Source organism: Rhinopithecus roxellana, chromosome 7 (assembly GCF_007565055.1).
Source record: "Rhinopithecus roxellana isolate Shanxi Qingling chromosome 7, ASM756505v1, whole genome shotgun sequence".
In the NCBI taxonomy this organism is placed as follows: Eukaryota; Metazoa; Chordata; class Mammalia; order Primates; family Cercopithecidae; genus Rhinopithecus; species Rhinopithecus roxellana.
Genome location: NC_044555.1, coordinates 126,940,886 through 126,960,424, shown reverse-complemented (window position 1 = coordinate 126,960,424; position 19,539 = coordinate 126,940,886). Strand labels below are relative to the sequence as shown.

At 36.2% G+C, this 19,539-nt stretch overlaps 2 protein-coding genes across 3 annotated transcripts in view; one reads left to right on the top strand and one right to left on the bottom strand.

Moving 5' to 3' along the window:
• The window catches only part of FRMD7 (FERM domain containing 7), a 51,588-nt gene extending 48,864 nt beyond the window's left edge, over positions 1 to 2,724 (top strand). Inside the window, exon 12 of one of the 2 annotated variants that reach the window (XM_010375477.1) lies at positions 750 to 2,724. In XM_010375477.1, coding sequence (XP_010373779.1) covers positions 750 to 1,844 — 1,095 coding nt within the window. In that variant the 3' untranslated portion in view covers positions 1,845 to 2,724. The remainder of the gene's footprint in view (positions 1 to 749) is intronic. The other variant, XM_010375478.2, reaches the window with a different exon arrangement.
• Positions 2,725 to 3,876: 1,152 nt separating this feature from the next.
• Positions 3,877 to 19,539, bottom strand: part of STK26 (serine/threonine kinase 26) — a 52,488-nt gene continuing 36,825 nt past the window's right edge. The window contains exons 4-12 of the mRNA XM_010375479.2: positions 16,281 to 16,337; positions 11,462 to 11,570; positions 11,204 to 11,361; positions 10,150 to 10,335; positions 8,589 to 8,737; positions 7,448 to 7,541; positions 6,934 to 6,996; positions 6,716 to 6,852; positions 3,877 to 5,677 (exon numbers count right to left, since the gene is read on the bottom strand). Coding sequence (XP_010373781.1) covers positions 5,653 to 5,677; positions 6,716 to 6,852; positions 6,934 to 6,996; positions 7,448 to 7,541; positions 8,589 to 8,737; positions 10,150 to 10,335; positions 11,204 to 11,361; positions 11,462 to 11,570; positions 16,281 to 16,337 — 978 coding nt within the window. The 3' untranslated portion in view covers positions 3,877 to 5,652. The remainder of the gene's footprint in view (positions 5,678 to 6,715; positions 6,853 to 6,933; positions 6,997 to 7,447; positions 7,542 to 8,588; positions 8,738 to 10,149; positions 10,336 to 11,203; positions 11,362 to 11,461; positions 11,571 to 16,280; positions 16,338 to 19,539) is intronic.

Genomic DNA, 19,539 nt, shown 5'->3' with positions numbered 1-19,539 from the left:
TTTTAAAACTGAAAGCTCCATCTTTTTACCTATGAAAATCTTAAGGTGTAGAGGAAGGTATAAGGTCTTGGGTTAAAGTTTTAGAGTACTTTTCCTGTGTAGTTTTGTAACTTAAGGACAAAGTGTTGTTCCCCTGGAACTGTGAGACGATGACTTCCTTTGACATTTTTAGTATGAAAATTGTGAATTACTATTATTTTACTTTCCCTAAAAATAATTATAGGTCTCATAAACCCTCAAGCCTTCAAGTCACTGGCAGTTTTTATCCAAAAGACATCAGAAGCATAATGATGAAAGGAGCCATTTAGTATATGAACCTCTCCTACCATTCACAGCCCTCCTCCCACCATTTTACAGAAAATAGGGAGGAGGCTGGAGCAACAAGGTTAGGAGACTTGTCTAAGGTCACACAGCAAATCAGAGACAGAGCCAGGACTAAAAGGCAGGACTCCTGGTTCACTAATATAGCTATTAAACCAAACTGCTTGTAGTGTATACACTCAGAGTCTGCAAGTAGGATGGCACTGAGAAGGAATAGTGTCACATGTACTTTTTAACACATGCACTGGGATGTGGTACAAGTTATTACCCTTTCTTTATATATTTATCTACCCTAGAATAGAACATGGATCTTGTTAAATGACTTTATGAAAAACTACCTTTCGAACTTTGAGGCTAATTTAGATCCCTCCCCCAGCCCTAACCAAATGGCCTTTTCCTTCTTTCACCAATGTGTCCTTTGTCTCAAGGTGGAAGATTTGAGACTAGCATACGGTAGTAGCTACTACCAAAATGTGAATGGAGTGCACGCATCTGAGCCGGTGCTGGACAGTAGGAGGAGGAACTCTGCAGTGGAGGTGACATTTGCAACTGAACTGGAGCATTCCAGACCAGAGGCGGATCCCACATTGCTACATCAGTCCCAAAGCAGTTCCTCTTTCCCTTTTATTTATACAGACCCTGTCTTTAACACTGAGCCTGATCCTAACCCTGATCCCAGAGACTTTTTTTCGGAGAGGAGTTCTCTAAGCTCCTTCCAAACGAGCTGTAAGTTTACTGGTAATCACATGAGCACATCTTCTGGCCTCACAAGCAAAGTGAGTCCAGCAAAGCAGCTAACTTACATGGATGTGCCCTATATTCCTTGTACAGGTCAGCAGGTTGGTATTATGCCTCCCCAGGTCTTTTTTTATGTGGACAAGCCACTCCAGGTGCCCAGACGGTCCCCAATCAGAGCAGAGGAAAGGACAAAGCCAGATAGCTATATAGAGCCCACTGCAATGACGCCAGCCAAAAGAAGCCCAAGGAATATCAGAATGAACAGCTTTCAGCAAGACCTGCAAGGACTCCAAGAAGCTATAGCCAGGACTAGTGTTAGGAGCAACATCAATGTAGGTCTAGAAGAGGAAGACCCAAATTTGGAAGATGCATTTGTATCTAACATTCAAGAGCAAACCCCTAAAAGGTCCCAGAGCCAATCAGACATGAAAACTATTCATTTTCCTTTTGGGTCAGAATTTAGACCTTTAGGGCCTTGTCCTGCTCTCAGTCATAAAGCAGACCTGTTTACATATATGTTTGCAGAGCAGGAGTTGCCAGCAGTTCTAATGGATCAAAGTACAGCAGAAAGGTATGTAGCTAGTGAATCCAGTGATTCTGAATCAGAGATTCTTAAACCAGACTACTATGCTTTGTATGGCAAAGAAATAAGGTCACCCATGGCCAGAATCCGCTTGTCTTCTGGTAGTCTACAGTTAGATGAAGAAGATGAAGATGCTTCTTTCAACACACCAACTGCTGAAGACAGGACTTCACTAAAACCATGTAATTACTTTTTAGCTTAAAAGTGTGAACCTATGGACATTTGCCAGTTCCATGTTACCGACTTAGGCAGAAAATAATGAAACTTGTAGAAACCATTTTCTTGGTTACTACGTATTCATTGGTCTTAAGAAAATCTCATTTTTGACACCTACCTTATGAAAGATCCAGCTGTTGCCTCATTCCTTGAGTTTCACTCTTCCAGTACCTCTGAAGGGACTCTAGAACATGCCCTCTCCTCCCCAGCACTGTGGCAAGGTGAGGTGGGTATTTGTCATCTCCACTGCATACTTCCACACAGAGACACTGTGAGTGAAGGTCAGGCTCTTCAATGCTGAAGAATGGTGACAGTATGGGTTGGCATTTGGAATTGGCTTCTAATGGCATTTAGTGATTTAGTAGATTGTGAATGTGTTGATCTTTGTGCTCTTAAAAAACACTGAACGAATATTTCAGTCTTTACTATTTGTGTGCGGCCCAGTAGAAATGGTCTTGTAATATGTTAAAGACTTCCATTTTTATAACATATATAAGGGGAGCATGGCCCTCCTACAGCCTCAGGAACAAGGTGGTGGCATAGATCGTCTCAAGAGAATACAGGTTTAGAATTAATCTAGGACTTGGCAGAATTCTAAACCTAGGAAATTTATGAATTAAATCAATTTCTACAGCCAGACATAAACCTGATAAAAATATCCTGTTGTTTTACTTATAACTTCTATATTCTAAACGATCTACTATATCTAGTAAAAGAGAAACATTAACAGGTCAGTTTGTTTATCTAATATTTCCTGCCAGAATTTATTTTTTGTCATAGCTTCTTGCATGTATGCAGGCCAGGAAATGAATGTTATTGTAATAAAGTGTGATGGAAAATCCAGGTAATTAAAAAATAAATTATAATTATGTTCTTCCTTTTGTTTTAATCAATTTCAGAAGTGATTGGTTCTGGCCTATTTTACTAAGGAAAGGGACAGTTACACAACAAGAAAAAGGAGGGAGGCAAGTGAAAATGTATGGCCAAGGAGAGGAAAAGTAGTAGAATTGAAGGGTAGCTGAAACAAAAAAGGATAGTACTAATACCAGGGTGAGTTAATTAACCAAAATTCCATTTTTGACCCATTCAGAATTTCTCTAATTGTCCTCCTAGAAGGTATAGCATTCTATTTGAGAAGTTTATTTTGTTTGATTTTAAAGTCCAACATATTTACAAGATAATGTTACTACTAACTTCAAAAAAAGGAGGCAATTCTACAGGCAAGTTATTTTTATATACAACTTAAAGGAGAAAAAAACTAATGGAATAGTTTCCTTACTTTCCTAGTCTTTACATCAGAAAAATCCCTTTTAATATACCTCATCCCACTCCTTTCCTCCATCCTAGCACTTTCTTGTCTGCTCCTGGACTCATATTTAGTAACTCACAAGCAAAGTGAGTCCAGCAAAGCAGCTAACTTACATGGATGTGCCCTATATTCCTTGTACAGGTCAGCAGGTTGGTAACTCACAAGTCAAGAGTAGCTATCTAATAATAAGAATATATTGAAACCCAATCACCTGGGCTTAATAATATAACATAGTATACTATTAGAATATTATATAATTAATATATGAATATATTAATACATATTAATACCATAGATCCTTAATGCTATGTTAAGTTCACCCTCAACCTCTTCTCTAGGAAAAACTTAAACTCCTTTATGTTAATGCTATTTCTCATATCAATTTCTAAAAATCTTCACTAAGTTTATATCTGTATATGATCTCTTAATAATATAATAATCAGGGTGACCATATAATTTATTGTTCAACCCAGGACACTTTCAAGTGAAAGGGGACGTTATTAATAATTTGGTCAAGACAGGAGGCTTAGAAATCAGGACAGATGTTCACTGTAGCTATAATTAATGCTTAATGAAATGTGAAGAGTATCTTCTGGTTTCCAACAGGAACTTCGATTTTAGTGTTTGAACAATAAAGGACAAAGGAGAAATAATTTGAAACACTGAAGTCCCATACCACACCCCCATCTCAAGGAAAACAAACATTGAGGACTGTGAAATTTAAATATTTATTTTCAAAACCTTCAAAACACTGGAATATGCTTCACCTAGAAACAGTTTACAGGACGAATAGCTATAATGAATAAGCAATACAATTTGTATTTGGGATGCAATTGTGTTGTAAAGTTTCAACTAATCAATTTATAAATTTGTTGCTTTTACAAAAATATTCATTTAACCCATAACATGAGTTGCAAAATTATCTCCAGACTTCTACAGATTATAAACTGTAATTGTGTTTCAGTTACACAGCGGGTGAAAAATTTAACTGGACCATTACTTCAAAATACAATGCATTAAAAATAAGTGTTACACTATAGGCACCAATAAAAAGAATTTTCTTGGCATACAACACCACAACAATCTTCTCAAGTATCTATACCATGTAAAGTAAAAAGAGGATGTAATGGCCACTTTTACTAAAAACTGTATTCCTTACAGGAAGAATATCTTTCGTCTAATACTTGGCAATTATTCAGATTTTTAAAAAAATGACTTTTGTGCAAAAACCAAATTGTGCAGATCCAAACAATTAAACATTAACTATCAAAACTAAATATCAATAATTCTACAACTACTGAAATATAGCCACAGTTCAGAACTTAGGCAGGCATAATACTGGGCTTAAAAAGGCATCACCCACATAATAGTACCATAAATATAAGTGAAAATTAACTGTGCAATCTAACTTACCTTTGAGTGGTCAGAAATCATCCTGTACTATGGTTATTTTCATGTGAACTAGAAAATGCTCACTTAAATATCCTTTTAAAAACAACAAACTGATGCTTATTAGTGACAATTATGAAGAACAAAAATATATAAATAGTTTATAGGACAATTTATTACCATGGCAAAAATATGCTGGTGTAAGTTATATTCATACCTATGGATCAGGTATTTAATCACATGACAATCAGCTTTTTTTTTTTTTTTTTGGCTCTCCAAATCCAAGCAGATAGTATGGGATTTTAGTTGAAGATATAAAACATGAAGCCAGACTAACCCCTCCTTACCAAACACCTATCCTTGGGTAAATGATCTTGCTTTAAATTTCTAACCATGTTAAATAAGGGTAAAATTGCCTCTTCTACCTAAAAGGGAATGTAAATACTATACACCAAGAGGTACCTCTGTTGCTGTACATTGCCAGTAAATGCTTCAAACACAGGGTCTCAAATGTGATAATCATTGAGCTGCCTGGAATATCATACCAACTTGGTAGAAGAATCAATACTTTTACAGGTTTCATTTAAAAGACTTTACTAAAATTTTCTGTTTTAAGAAGGTATGACTTATTTACACCTCCCCACCAATAGTCATTTTTAGAATATGTATGTTTAAAAAAAAAAAAACAAAAAACGCTTTTTGAAGCTTGATAATTTACAAAAGCTGAATACTGAGAATGACTTTGAAAGACCTGTATGTTTCATGACTGTAGTCAACTAAAGATCAAGACGTGAAAGGTATTCATCGTAGTAACTTAACTTAAGAAATAGGGATACTTAAAAGCAAAACGGTGTCTCAACATTTACTAGAATACAGGTGAAACTATAGTATTAAAAGTTACTCCTTACAAAATAATCCTTTCAAAATATAAAATGATAAACACCATCACAAAATAGTTTAATAGCTTCTTCCAAATCTTCAGTGTTGCAAAGATCCAAAAGGCACATGGAGCTCACGGGTTAAGCATTGTTAAGCTTGAAGTAGTTTTGGTGGGGCTCTCTGGGTCCATATGAAACAGAAGCCAATAATAATTTTCTTAGGGGGATTCGTCTGCTGAACACCTATAAAATTTTTTAAAAATGTAAACAAATGTACAACTATGCATATTTATATTTCTCTTTTGTATGAACTCTGCAATGAAGAAACTGATTCCACAAAAGGGATACATAGTTTTTATGGAATCTCATCATGTAGATGTTAAAATATAAACAAGTTCAAAAATCCCTTCTGTATCTGATTTCACAACTTCCAATTGATTTGTTTTCAAATGGGAGGTCTTCATTAAAATATAAGGGATTTTAAGGGGGGTTAGGTTTACGAGTACAAGTGAGCCTTATCAGATAGAAAGATCTTTGAGTGTGTGATTTCACAGGTCACAGAGTTTGTTCCAACTCGATCCCAGTGGCATCACAAACAAAGAAATATAAAGATGCACTGAGAAGAGATATAACAAGGTCAAGGCTAAAATTAGTATCACCTTATAGCTTGCTTGAGCTAAGGAGTGTATATGTGTGTACATGCATACAAAAGTCTTGTTGAAAATTTTTTAAAAAATTAAATGTAAGAACTTTTTTGAATGTGAACAAAATCAAATGAATATTTCAAGAGACAACATAGAAACTGAAGTTGAACATAAGAGCCCTTTTTCAGTCTGGATTGAGTCCGTCTACCTTTTCCTTAACTTTTCATATGGAGGTCAAATGTAAGAACTTTAGCACTGGAAATTATGCAACTAGTGGTGTTTTGTTAAATTCTGAGGGTAGTGGCAAGAAAGAAAGCATTCCCCAATGATATTAATAAGAGCTCAAATGAGAACATGCTCAGTGACCTTTTGTCCATACTCCTACTAGTGGAGAAAGAAAAACAGGCCATTTCATGCAGTGGAAAACTACCTTGTCATGCCTAAAGATAATCATTCCAAGAGCTAATGTTTAAGATACACAACAAGCAAAAACTATTTTTAAGTATACAACTATGTATTAAAAGGTGACTTTGTTAGGAATAATTGGAATGGTTGAATCAAAGAAATTACACTGCATCATAAATTAACATACAACAGAAAATGCAAAATAATTTTTAAAATGACATTTCCAACTTACTTTTGAAATTTTTCAATTAGCTTCTTCACCATTTTATCTGTGATGCCGGGACAGGCGGCTTCAGCCACAGCAATACTTTTCTCGAGTTCTTCAATCGCCTGATTCCTGCTAGCGTTATTCTCGTCCTGCTGTTTAAGCTGAGAAAGAGTAATAATTAAAACATTTAAAATATTATACTACTTCAAACAGATATCCAAGGCCAATTAATCTGTACTTACTTCAGCAAATGCAGGTGTGATTATCATAGACAAACAGCTCAGGGTTTGCACAAGATCTTGCTCCTTTGAACAAATGATACCGATTATACACATGAAATTAAAATAATTGTTATGATTTTCTTATTCTTTAACAAATACGAACTAATTTGAATCCCCCACTGAAAACAAAACATATTGTATGCAAGGCAAGTCTCTAAGCTTTCTTCCTATCATTCATTCCCATTCATCATCCAGAAGTCCTCTAACTTCTGGGATTACAATAGATACCTATGATTACCTGGGCTTATGTATCTCTAGGTGAAATGCACTTAAAAAATACCAATATGGCCACTTAAATAACTTCTATTAACTTTTTTAATTAGCTCAAAACTAATGACAAATGAAGCATACTACAAACACAGTGAGGCAGACAGGCATTTGGGGTATTCAGTCCTAACAATTTTGGGCCATTATAATCTCACTACATAGTTTGAAAGACTGTATGAAGAGTAAGTAATTGTCTCCATATACGTACTGCCCCATTCTGTACTTTCTTTGGATCAGGCTTCTTTCGTACGGTGGTAAAGCTCCATTCAGGATGAGTATTGTTTTCCCTGCTGGTAGATTCCCTAAAAAGATTGCCAAAGATACCTCTATAAGTGACCAAATGATTCAGCTTGGCAAAAATACCAAATCAATGCATGTAGAATCTAAAGGAATAATTGTCCCAATGTTTAAAAACTCCTGGTACAAAAAAGATCTGATCTCAGCTTCAGGTGAATACTACATTTTACTACAGACTGGTAGTGGAGTGGTTCTCAGCTCGATGTGTGCTTCATTGAGACCTCCTACCAAATGTAAATACCTGTCCCTCACTGCTCCCCACCTATTGAATCAGGATCTCCAGTGGTGTGGCTTGTGATTGCTTCAAGGTTCCATGAGTGACTCTTATGGGAAGCTAAGGCTAACACCCATCAGAATAGGGCACAAATTATTCTGATATTTTTTATCCCTTTCCAACATTGAGCAATTTCTCATAAATGGAAGAATCTCAGGGTAGTATCTAAATAAATTTGGTGTTGCCTTTTTGCCAGTTCAGCTGGTAGAGGACTAAATTCTGGCATAGCATACAGACTTTCCTAGTCTAAATTAATTGACGGACTTAGAGGCTGAATTTTTAATGTAAACGCTGCTGTTATAAAACACTACAACTTTTTCAAGAAATAAAAATTACACATAAATGAATATTCAAATGTATCAGTCTGATCTTGATTTGGTACATGGCCAAGAGGTGGGAAAGGCTTGGAGGTCAGTTCTTTAGAGGGATTTTGCAGGTTGCCATCAAAGTATGAGAAAACACAGTTCCTTATTACTTTGGGCAAACTAATATAACACTTTTAATTGACTCTTGCTCCAAATTTTTGTAATATACTCAAGTATCCACTAGGGGTTAGACCAAGACCATTTAAAACTAGAGTTATTCACTTCCAAGAAAAACATGTTTCCAACTTCATTGTATTCCAAACTGTGATTGAAAAAGACTTTTACAGTTTCTAAGGTGAAATTTCAAAATATGGTTTATATTTTATGCTAGAACAAGCACACTGGATCATAGCTAAAAGATATACAATATTTAAATAGGCTATCTACATAAAAATTAAATAATTTGTACATACGAATCAGAGCCCTCAGAATCAGATTCATCATCACTGTGTCCTTCTGCCTTCCATCTCTTAAAACGATCTATCAGTTCAGTCAGATAAGAAGTCTTCTTTGAATTTTTTACAATGAATTTGTGTTTCAGAAGTTCTTTTGCTGTAGGACGCTAAGGATAAAAAGATCAAGGCTGCATATTACAATTGTTGAACTCTTATGATTACAAGGAATGGTTAAAAAAATCATCTGAATTATTAAGCTGAAAGGTATAAAGGTATGTCTGTAGATATAAGAACAACTAAAATGCTGTAGGAAAATAGCTAATTCTATTATTGAAGTGGCTCAAGGCAACCGCATTGAATCTACTACTTTGGTGTCCGAATTTGTTAAAGCCCAATGGGTAGCAGGTGGCTTACCCACCAGCAAACTGGCAGGCAGGGCCTTCTCAAAAGCAGAGAGACACATGACAGCATTTAGAAAGTAAACATTTAAAAACATTTCAAAGTAGTATTCTAAAATACTTGAATCACATTTACTGTAAATTTGAAAAAAACTGATGAAAACTTGCAAGGCTGTAATTTTGTTATTATCTACACATATAATCCCTTCTCCATCAGACATCAATGTCTATTGCATCTAAATGCAAACACTAGGTGCTGTGGAGAATGTCCCGCCTTCACTTTATTAATATCAGAATGTTTATCAACTTAAAAATAGTTATATCAAGTTTGGACTGCTCTTGTGTATTTCTCGTCTCGAAAAGTCACAAGGCAGCTTTATTTCAACAACAGTGAAACAACTGTAATCGAATCTGTCAAGTAAATGAATGGAGCTCACTAGCCTAGGAAAAGTATACAACTTCACGTTGAAGTTTCTAAACACTAAATAAAAATAGTTAAACCTGGCCAGGCGCAGTGGCTCACGCCTGTAATCCCAGCACTTTGGGAGGCTGAGGAGGGCAGATCGCTAGAGGTCAGGAGCTCGAGACCGGCCTGGCCAACATTGTGAAACCCCATCTCTACTAAAAATACAAAACTTAGCCAGGCATGGTGGCAGGTGCCTGTAATCACAGCTACTTGGGAGGCTGAGGCAGGAGAATCGCTTGAACCTGGGAGATGGAGGTTGCAGTGAGCTGAAATCACGCCACTGCACTCCAACCTGGGCAAAAGAGCAAGACTCTGACTCAAAAAAAAAAAAAAATAGTTAAACCCAAACATAACTTTTCATGAAAAATGAAAACAGCTGAATAAAAATCATTGTATTTATACATGCACTTTAATAATGACATAATATAAAGTTAACTTTATTTCTCAAATTTATTTCCCCCTGAAATAGGAAATAATGAATAGAATAAGGAGGAAGCTGGGGACCAAGAAAAAAACAAAGGGTAAGGAGAAAAAGAATGAAGAATCTGGTTAATAACTCAATAGAAATAGCAGTACAGAAGGAAGAACCAGGTTCCTGGATGGATCTTAGACAATTCTCACATGCACTGTGTTCCCTACTGCAGGAAAAGCTGCCTTTGCTATAAGTAGATCTAATAATAGAAAATAAATAGTAATAATAGCAATATATACTCACAAATGATGGATCTTTGTTCAGGCAAGCATCAATAAACTCCTTAAAAGACTTAGTAAAGTCTCCAACAAGAGTTGGCGGATTGTTTTTGGGAATAAGAAACAGAACTCTCATTGGATGCATATCGGAGTTAGGTGGCTCTCCTTTAGCTAGTTCAATAGCAGTAATTCCCAATGACCAAATGTCAGCCTAAGACAAGAGGAAAAAAAAAAATATATATATATATGTATATCACCTTGAAACTCCATTGCAATATACTACCACAAAATAGTCTGTGGAACCTAATGGTCATACAGTACTTGTCTCTCAAGAAAATGTGGTGTTAATATATTTTTATTACTATAATTCATTTATTTAAAACATAATGAATTCCATACTTTGTGCCAGGTACCCTTCTCAGAATGGAGGATTTCAGTGGTGAATACGCCAGACAAAAATCCCTGCTCTTAAGGGGATTACATTCTAATAAGAGAGACAAATAAATAAATAAATAATATGGTGCCAGATGGTGTTAACTTCTGTGAAGAAAATAACAAAGCATAGTAAGAGAATAATGAATGATGGGGGCAAGGGTGTTGCAAATCTACATAAGATGGCCAGGGAAGACTTCTCTGTGTAAGTGATGTTTAAGCAGACCTGATTGTGGGAGGAAGATTTTTTCAGACAGAGGGAAGGGCAGGTGCAAAGGTCCTGAGGCCAGGGTGTACTTGCTATGTTTGAGGAACAACCACGAGGCCACTGTGGACGAATAATCTAGAAGAGAGTGGTAGGAGATAAGACTGGAGAGGCAGATAATGGCCAGATTGTGTAGAGCTTTATATGCCACAGAAAAGACTTAGGATTTTATTCCATGTGGGATGAAAAGCCATTGAAGTGAATAGGGTCCAAATATTGTTAGCTGTGAGGGAATTTATGATTAAGCAGCAAAATATGACATAACTCTAGCTTAAGAAACACTTGTGAAACAAGGAAAAATAAGGCAGTGTATTAACTAGGATAGTGTGCCATATACAATTTATTAACAAACCCAAAACAGTTTGAACAGGTAATACTCTACTTTTGAGTCATAAGCTGACTGTTGAATAACTTCAGGAGCCATCCAAAATGGAGTTCCCACAAAGGTGTTTCTTTTAATCTGTGTATCTGTCAGCTGACCAGCAACTCCAAAGTCAGCAAGTTTAACATCTCCTTGTTCTGACAGCAAGACATTGGCAGCTAGGAGGAAAAAAAAAAGAAAAGAAAAGAAAAGAAAAGAAAACTCAGCTTGCTCAGAATGCTTCTATTTTTCTCAGGTTCATATTAGATTTTTGTATACCTTTTATGTCTCGGTGAATTTTCTTTTCTGAATGCAGATAGTCCAGACCTTTTAAAATTTCCTTTAGCATGGTAGCAATCTGGAACTCATCAAATGGACCAGCTCGAAGCTTAAGGGGAAAAGCACACACACACATACACACATGTGTAAAAGTTTGGAAACATCAAATACAAAATTGGTGTCTTTGAAATGAAGAAATCACTTAAACACATGATGCTGTTCTGTTTATCAAACCAATATCTAAACAAGGGAGGAAAAATGTAAAATGTGAAGGAAGAAAGCAAAAGAGTTCAATCAAAGGGCTGAACAGGTTTTTTAATGATTCAATTTAATGAAAGATAATATGAGCCCTTTCACCTATATACTAGGCTTCAGATTCTGAGGTTCCTGAATATTTACATCAAAGATGGAACAAATATGCTTACATAATGACAGAACGAACTATCTTTCCTTTAGACAGAAAAAAAGAGATATCAGTTACTTAAATTCTGGCATTTGCTGTGAAAAAGTTGCTACATATTGACACGAAACTGATTTTTAGGTCAGAGAATCCATAAGATTTCCACAGCAACTATTTGATCACATCAGTTAGTATTTACGTATTTTAATAATATTGTAAAGAATAGCCTTTTTGAGACTGAAATTGTAAATTTAGCCAAGAATATAATAATTAAACTATTCAGACTATGATTGTAAAAAAATTAAATCATGGAGGGATAATGTTTTTTGAATAAATGTAACACATATCCCTTTATTTCCCCATCCCTGTACCAAAGCCAATAGTTCCAACTGGAATACAAGGAAAGCAATGATTAGGTTTCAGGAGAACTTGTAATGGAATATCTGAAAATCCCTCTTTAAAATAAATGGTTATTTTAAAATTCTGGTACCTCATAAAGCACAAACAGTGGACTGTACAATATTATTACAGGAAAGGGTGGGAATCTAAAGTCAGAGCCGAGGTGGAGTTCTGTTTGCTTCTGGAAGGAGGGAAGAGGTGGTGAAAATCAAACATTGCCCACTCTGCCTCACACTGGGAGGGATCCACAGCTCTTTGGCACCTTTTGTATTTCATCTTTCATGAATGCCATATTTATGCTGAATAAAGGGCACTTTCATGTTGAAATTTAACAGCTTAAAATAGAACTCATACTTTGGTCTCACCATCTAATATTAACTGTGGTCTGGGTATATAGTATCCTCCAGGGATGTCTGTAATTCAATAGGTCCCTTTCCTAGGTAACATTATCTATTTACTTTCAAATCTATCAACTTCCACCCCAAAGTTTCTACTCAAACAGTAGTGATTAAAGTAGTTTCTAAAGTCTTCTAGAAAGGGTGAAAATGGCACACTGTTTTATTGATGGCTGGCAATGAACTTCTGAGGTACTACAAAAGAACTGAAGGACAAATGTCACGCTACTTAAGATCAGTAATTAGTATCATCTGATCATAGGACACTGGCAAGGCCAGAGGAGGTATATCCTTGGTTATTTAAGTGATTGGGCAAGATTAATGTACGGCCTACTAGCTATCATTCTGAAGGATATCTAAAAGTAACATAAATAAGCCAGTATATTAGCTAATACAGAAGTTTTTAAAAATATTCAAGTAAAAACAACAAAAAGGGGATCCTAAAGATTCATGAACTTATCTGCTATATTTTAGGTTCATGTTAAAATTCAATAAAAGTGAAGTCTCAATTAACTGGGTGCTGGAGGAGGATGGGAAGAAAGACTCTGTGGCAAGGAGACACATTTCTCCATTTAAACTTATCTTCAATAACTGAAGACCTTGCCATGTCTCTAACAGATAACATCTCTGTCCCAGGGCAGCCTACTTGCCTTGTATAATTTGCTTCTGTTGTCAAGCGAGAATATGCAAGAGAGGGACCTTGACTCTTTCAAAGACTGTACATTTGTGAGCTCGTGGATCTTCGTCACACTTCTTTAACTTCCAGCCAGTCCCTAATGCAGTCTGCTATGTTATGCCCTCTCTTATGGTTAGCATATTATTTCTTTTTTCTTGGGGCTCATGTTTTATTCTAGTCATCTTACTATATGTGTTTTTGTTGCAAGCCACCACGATTCTTTTTGGAAAGAAGTGGAGCATAATAAACTCAATAAAATGATGTGCAATATACTCAAAGTCTGCTCACATACAATAAATTGTTTTTCAAGAATGGGAGTGACTCAAGGTAGACACTGTATAATGTTGACATAAATGACAAGTTGTAATCTTATGTTATTCCATTAGTTAGGCACCAGGCACCAGTTTAATGTGAGAAACACTCTCCGCTAAACATCCCTCTTAGTTCCTCTTGTTCTTAGTAACAGAGCCTTCCTCTACACCTAATCCTGTCTTAGATTCCCCCAAATGATAACATTTATTTGTACAGGAATATACATGAAAAGAGAATAGCACATTTTCTCATTATCTGCTCTCCCTGTAAAGTCTAGTTAAATGAGTTTTCTAATTAAATCACAGTATTATTGAATTTTAGAGCTAAGAACACAAAATTAGAGATTACTGATTCAATTTCTTCATTTAACATGTGAAGAAATTAAGACACAAAGAGGCTAAAGGGCTGCCCAATATTTGCCAGGCAGTCAGTGTTCGCGCTGGGTTTACGACCTAGGTTTTTTGATTCTTAACCAATACAGTACTAACAACATTTTTCATTTGTTGAAACTGATACTAATGGCTATTTGTTTTATTAAGTAGAGTTCAGAATAGCAGGATGAGATTAAGATCTCACAATCATTTAACTTGGAGATTTCATAAAACTGACCAAACTACTACTAGGGGATACAGATTTGGGTTGTTGGTTGGGGTTAGGCCAGTGTTCACTGCTTAACATTGCTGTCAGTGATCCTGTTGAACAGAGTCGCCTAGCTTTGCCAATGCTTCCAAAACGGAGAAGAGACATGGTGAGCACCCTGAGGGACCAGATAAGGCAACTGATAAATTTGGAAAGGGCTCTTAATATTCAAAAAATGGAAGAAGGATCATGAAACAATTGAGAGGCTTCTTGTAGAGCTAATGAAAAAACTATTGAATAATACGACTCTGTGACAAGACAAATAAAAATGAGATCATTTAACTTCAAGAGGAGAATGAAGCCTGACTCCATATGCATGAAGGATTATTACACAAAGAAACATCAGTGGTGTTCTCTCACTAGAGAGGAGAGAAAAAAAAAAGAACTCAGGCTTTAGGATATAAGAATTAGACACAAGGAAAGATTACCAAATTCAGCAACTGATTAAACTGACATGAATTCCTAGTAGTAGATGAGGCCCTCCATCAAGTTTAATTACCATTTCTTTAGAATGGTTTAAATATGGTTCTGCCTAAAGGAAAGAAAATCCCTTACGGTCATTTCTGTTCATAAAATTATTTGAAACTTTGAGTCACTGGCAGTCAGGGTTAAAGCCTTTAAAAATATTTAATCACTTTCAGTTAGGAAAACTCATCTCCACCTAAAAAAATAAGAATTAAAATATTACTTGATTATTTTAATCAAAACACTTTCTTAGAAACAGCATACTCTATAATTTCTAAGGCAGAAGCATGCAAATAAAAAAATCATGTAATATTAAAGATGGAAGGGAACTTAGAAATAACTTAGTGCAACTTCTTTGTTTTATAGAACACCTAAGTCCAGGAAGTTTGTGTCTGGTTCACAGGCACAGAGCCAGACCTATAACCTCAAACACCCTAAGCCAGCCCAGTGGTCATTCTACTACACTAAGTTGCCTCTCATAACTCATACTGAATTTTAAACATAGTACCATATTAATAAAGATTTTTAAGGATGGGAAAGAAACTCAACATTGATATGATCATACTAAATTGGGGAACAACCAGTGTTTCTCAAAGGCATTCTGTGTGTGAATGCATCTTCATTGGGTTGAATTTTCCTGCACACTGCAGGATTTTAGCATTTTTAGCATTCTGATCCATGACCACTGAAATGGTAGGAGCACTTCTAAGTCATTGTGACAACCCAAAATGCCATTACATTTCCAAATAACCTATAGAGGGGCAGAGAGAACTCTGCAAAGAACTGGATCTGTAGGCCTACCTTGGTGAGAACCCTAGTACCACTATCTTAGTCAATTCAGGTGCTGTAACAGAATACCACAGACTGGGTGGCTTAAACAATATTTACTTCTCACAGTTCTGGAGACTGGGAAAGAAGTCCAAGATGAAAGGGCTGGCAGATTTGAGTTCCAGAAGGCCTTCTTCTCACTGCATCCTCCCATGATGGAAAGAAAGTCAGAGAGCTCTCTGGGGCCTCTTTCATAAGGGTACTAATCCCATTCATGAGAACTCACCTTCATGACTTAATTACTTCCCAAGGTCCCCACCTCCTAATACCATCACATTGGGGGTTAGGATTTCCACATATGAATTTTGGGGGGACACATTCAGTTCATAAAAATCACTTTTAGTGACAGTTATCTCAATTATATATTTTTTAAAAATATAAGAAAACTCAGTTTTTTTCAGGGATAAACTTGCAAAAGTCAAACTGACAGCAACAGACACACACATCCCCTTCTAATTTGGGATACTTTATTTTATTAAGGTATTTGCATTCTTACGTAGTCTTAGGATGCCAGCAACATGTTCAAACGTACAATACATCTGTACCTACATAAGGTAGTGGTCATGAAAAAAGAATTTAATTTGAACATATTAACTAAAGCAACCACTTAGAGTGCCCAAAAGCCACTGATCTTCAATTTAAAAAAATAAGGTATGTGCATATGCACACATTTGCATCTGTGTGTAATTACTTTAAAATACTTACAAGATCCAGTGCTGAACCACCGCCCAGGTATTCCATTATTATCCACAATTTAGACCCCTGTAAAGCCATGAAACAATTTAATAATTACAAACCTGAGCCAAAATAACATACTAGCAAAAATGTTAAATCTCACATACTAAAGCACAGATTCTATTTGCATGTTCTCATTTATTTGTGGGAGCTAAAAATTAAAACAATTGAACCCTTGAAGATAGAGAATAGAAGGATGGTTACCAGAGGCTGGGAAGGATAGTAGGGAGGGAGAGTTGGGGATGGTTAATGGGTACAAAAAGTAGTTAGAGAAAATGAATAAGATCTAGTATTTGATAGCACAACAGGGTGACCGTAGTCAATAATAATTTAATTGTACTTTTTAAAATAACTAGAAAAGTATTACTGGACTGTTTGTAACATAAAGAGTAAATGTACCCTGATGTGATCATTATACATTATATGCCTTTATCAAAATAGCTCATGTACCCCCATAAATATTTACACCTTCTTTGTAGCCACAAAAATTAAAAATTAAAAAAAAACAAAGAACAGATTCCAAAATATAGGTTTAAAAGTGGTTGCTTGGGAACCCAGAATATATTTTTTCCATAGAACATTCCAAATTAAAGTTCTGAGCTTAGACTACCCCCATACCTTTTTGCCTATGATATAGCTAAACAAATGAAAGTACTATTTGTTATTGTTGAACTATTAGTAATTTTTATTTAAAAAAACAAAGCTTTAAATAATTACTTTGAATGATATTGGAAAGAAAATACAGTTGCATTAAAGAATGAGGAGGTAAATGAGGGCTTGTACAAATTTCGGGTTTGAGTTTGAGGACAATGGACATTTTGCCTTATTTCAGTTGTTGGCTTTCATTTGTTTTGATGTACTTCAAACTTTTATCAGCTATGGTTAATGGGCATTTTTGGTACACACATGGAACCTAGAAAGAATATTGTTCATTTTACCTCTGATGTAAATGGATAAGAAAAAGGGAGAGTGTAGCTTCAAAAACATATGATTACTCCAGGTGGAATTAACTTTGCTGTGAGCTGAACAAGAGGAAATGGGCCTCCTGGGAGGAATATATGTATACAAATTCCAAAACGGGTATATACACACACATACCATTCAGTACCATCAGTTAAACACTGGAATAAACCATTAAACCCTTTTCATTTTAGCTATAGCTTGAAATACAAGGGACACCTCTCTCTCCATACCATTTCATGAGTGGTATTCTCTGAATTTTTGTGGGACCACAGAGCTGACTGGAAGCAGAATGGTTGATTTTACTATACTGGCGGCAGCCAAGTAGTGACTAGACTGTGTTCCAAAAGTTGATTTTTAAGTAAGATGTTGGGAAATTTAAAAGCAAGCATTTCCCATAAAAATAATGCCTAGGTTCCTGGGGTAGTCCTCCCAAAAAACAATTTCACACAAATGTATTCATTCATAGTATAGCATGAAAAGTACCAGGGAAACTCACTACTATTTATATCTTAACAATATTTCAAGTGGAAACATATATTCAGCATTGTGCTTCAACTTGGGATGCCAGAAACACATTTCTCACCTTTACAACCCCAGCTGCGGGGTGAAGATTCTCAAGCTACTGCCAGTAGCCCTCAAACTCAAAAATCCCTGGGAGGTATTCAGGAGTCCAATTTAAAATTTCCAGGCATCTCCATGAGGATGTGACTTTATCAAGGCAGAGAATGGACTCCAGTGACATGATGATGAGTGCTTAGGGGATGGGAGAGAGTTGAAGAATCAGAGTGGAACTGACGTTGTAGTGTGGGGAATGGGATGTGGCCTAGGGTTGGGGATCGTGAAGGGAGGGCCCAGTTAATTAAGACAAAATGATTCTCCTTTCCATATGCTGACACTATGTAGAATTTGTAAGAGAAAGGGAGGAACAGTGTTCCCCTACCACTTGCTCCAGTAATCTTGATATCCACTCTGTCCTGCCATAGATGACTAGCATGCACTGCGAGCAGAAAGCTGAGAGTCTTGGTTAGCAGTGAAGTCTACATTAGGAAATAGAGGAAATAAATTCCCACAGTACTGGTGAGGGAAGAGGAGTTCCAGGAAAGGTTCATGTAACTTGTATTTGTGTGTAGAACTTAGGCACTCACAACCTGATAATTGTGAATCTGACGTATCTTTACACTTTTTGCAAGAGAAGAAAAAAGTTGTTCTTAAAATGGTGGATAGGTTAAAAATTGTCTCTTTTGCCACAAGTTTGTTTCTAACAAGTACTATACTCTATCATATGAATTCAGAGAGCTTCCCATTCACCTGACATTTAAAAGAAAAAGATCTTATAAAACATGCCTGTCTATGTTGCAGTTCTGCATGAATGAAAGCACCTGTTTTCCAAGTTAAAAACAATGTGTGCCTTTTTGTTTGTACTAATTCAAAACAGAAGCTTGCCAACTGTCACTAAAACGTGTTCATAGAAAGCTTGAAATGTGACTTTACAAAGTAGTATATACCATTAAGCATTAAAATTACAACTACTCAATTTCTAGATCTGAAAATAAGGAATCCTTATTTGTTCTGGAAATCAGTGGTGGTGAGGGCTGCACAACACGCCTGTAATCCTGGTATTTTGGGAGGCCGAGGTGGGAGAATTGCTTGAGTCCAGGAGTCTGAGAGCAGCCTAGGCAACATAGTGAGACCTCATCTCTACAAAAAGTACAAAAAATTAGCTAAGTGTGGTGGCATATGCCTGTGGTCCCAGCTACTCGGGAGGCTGAGGTGGAAGGATCAATTGAACCTGGGAGATGGAGGCTGCAGTGTGCTGAGATTGCACCACTGTACTCCAGCTTGGGAGACAGAGAAAATGGCAAATTTAGTGTTTATTTTGCCTGATTAAAAAAAAACATACAGCACGTAAGATTTTATAAAACTGGAAGTGACAGTAGAGATCATCTTGCCAAGAATATGGCTAGAAAATTTACCACTTCTGAGTCATTTTCTTCCAGTTTGGAATGCTGTGTCCCTACCCCACTCTCACCTTCCAACCCCTACCAAAATCATACTCAAGACTTAGTTCAAATGCTACCTCCCTAGTTTGAGGGTTATTGCACTTGATGTACTCACAGATAAGCAGGCTATTAATATGAGGCAAGTTATAAACACATATCTGGGGCTGAGCAGAGAGGATGAAACCAGAGACATCAATTTAGAAGTTGTCAGACCAAAGTAGATGAGATTAACCACAATATGCAAAAAAAGAGGAATACACATAGTA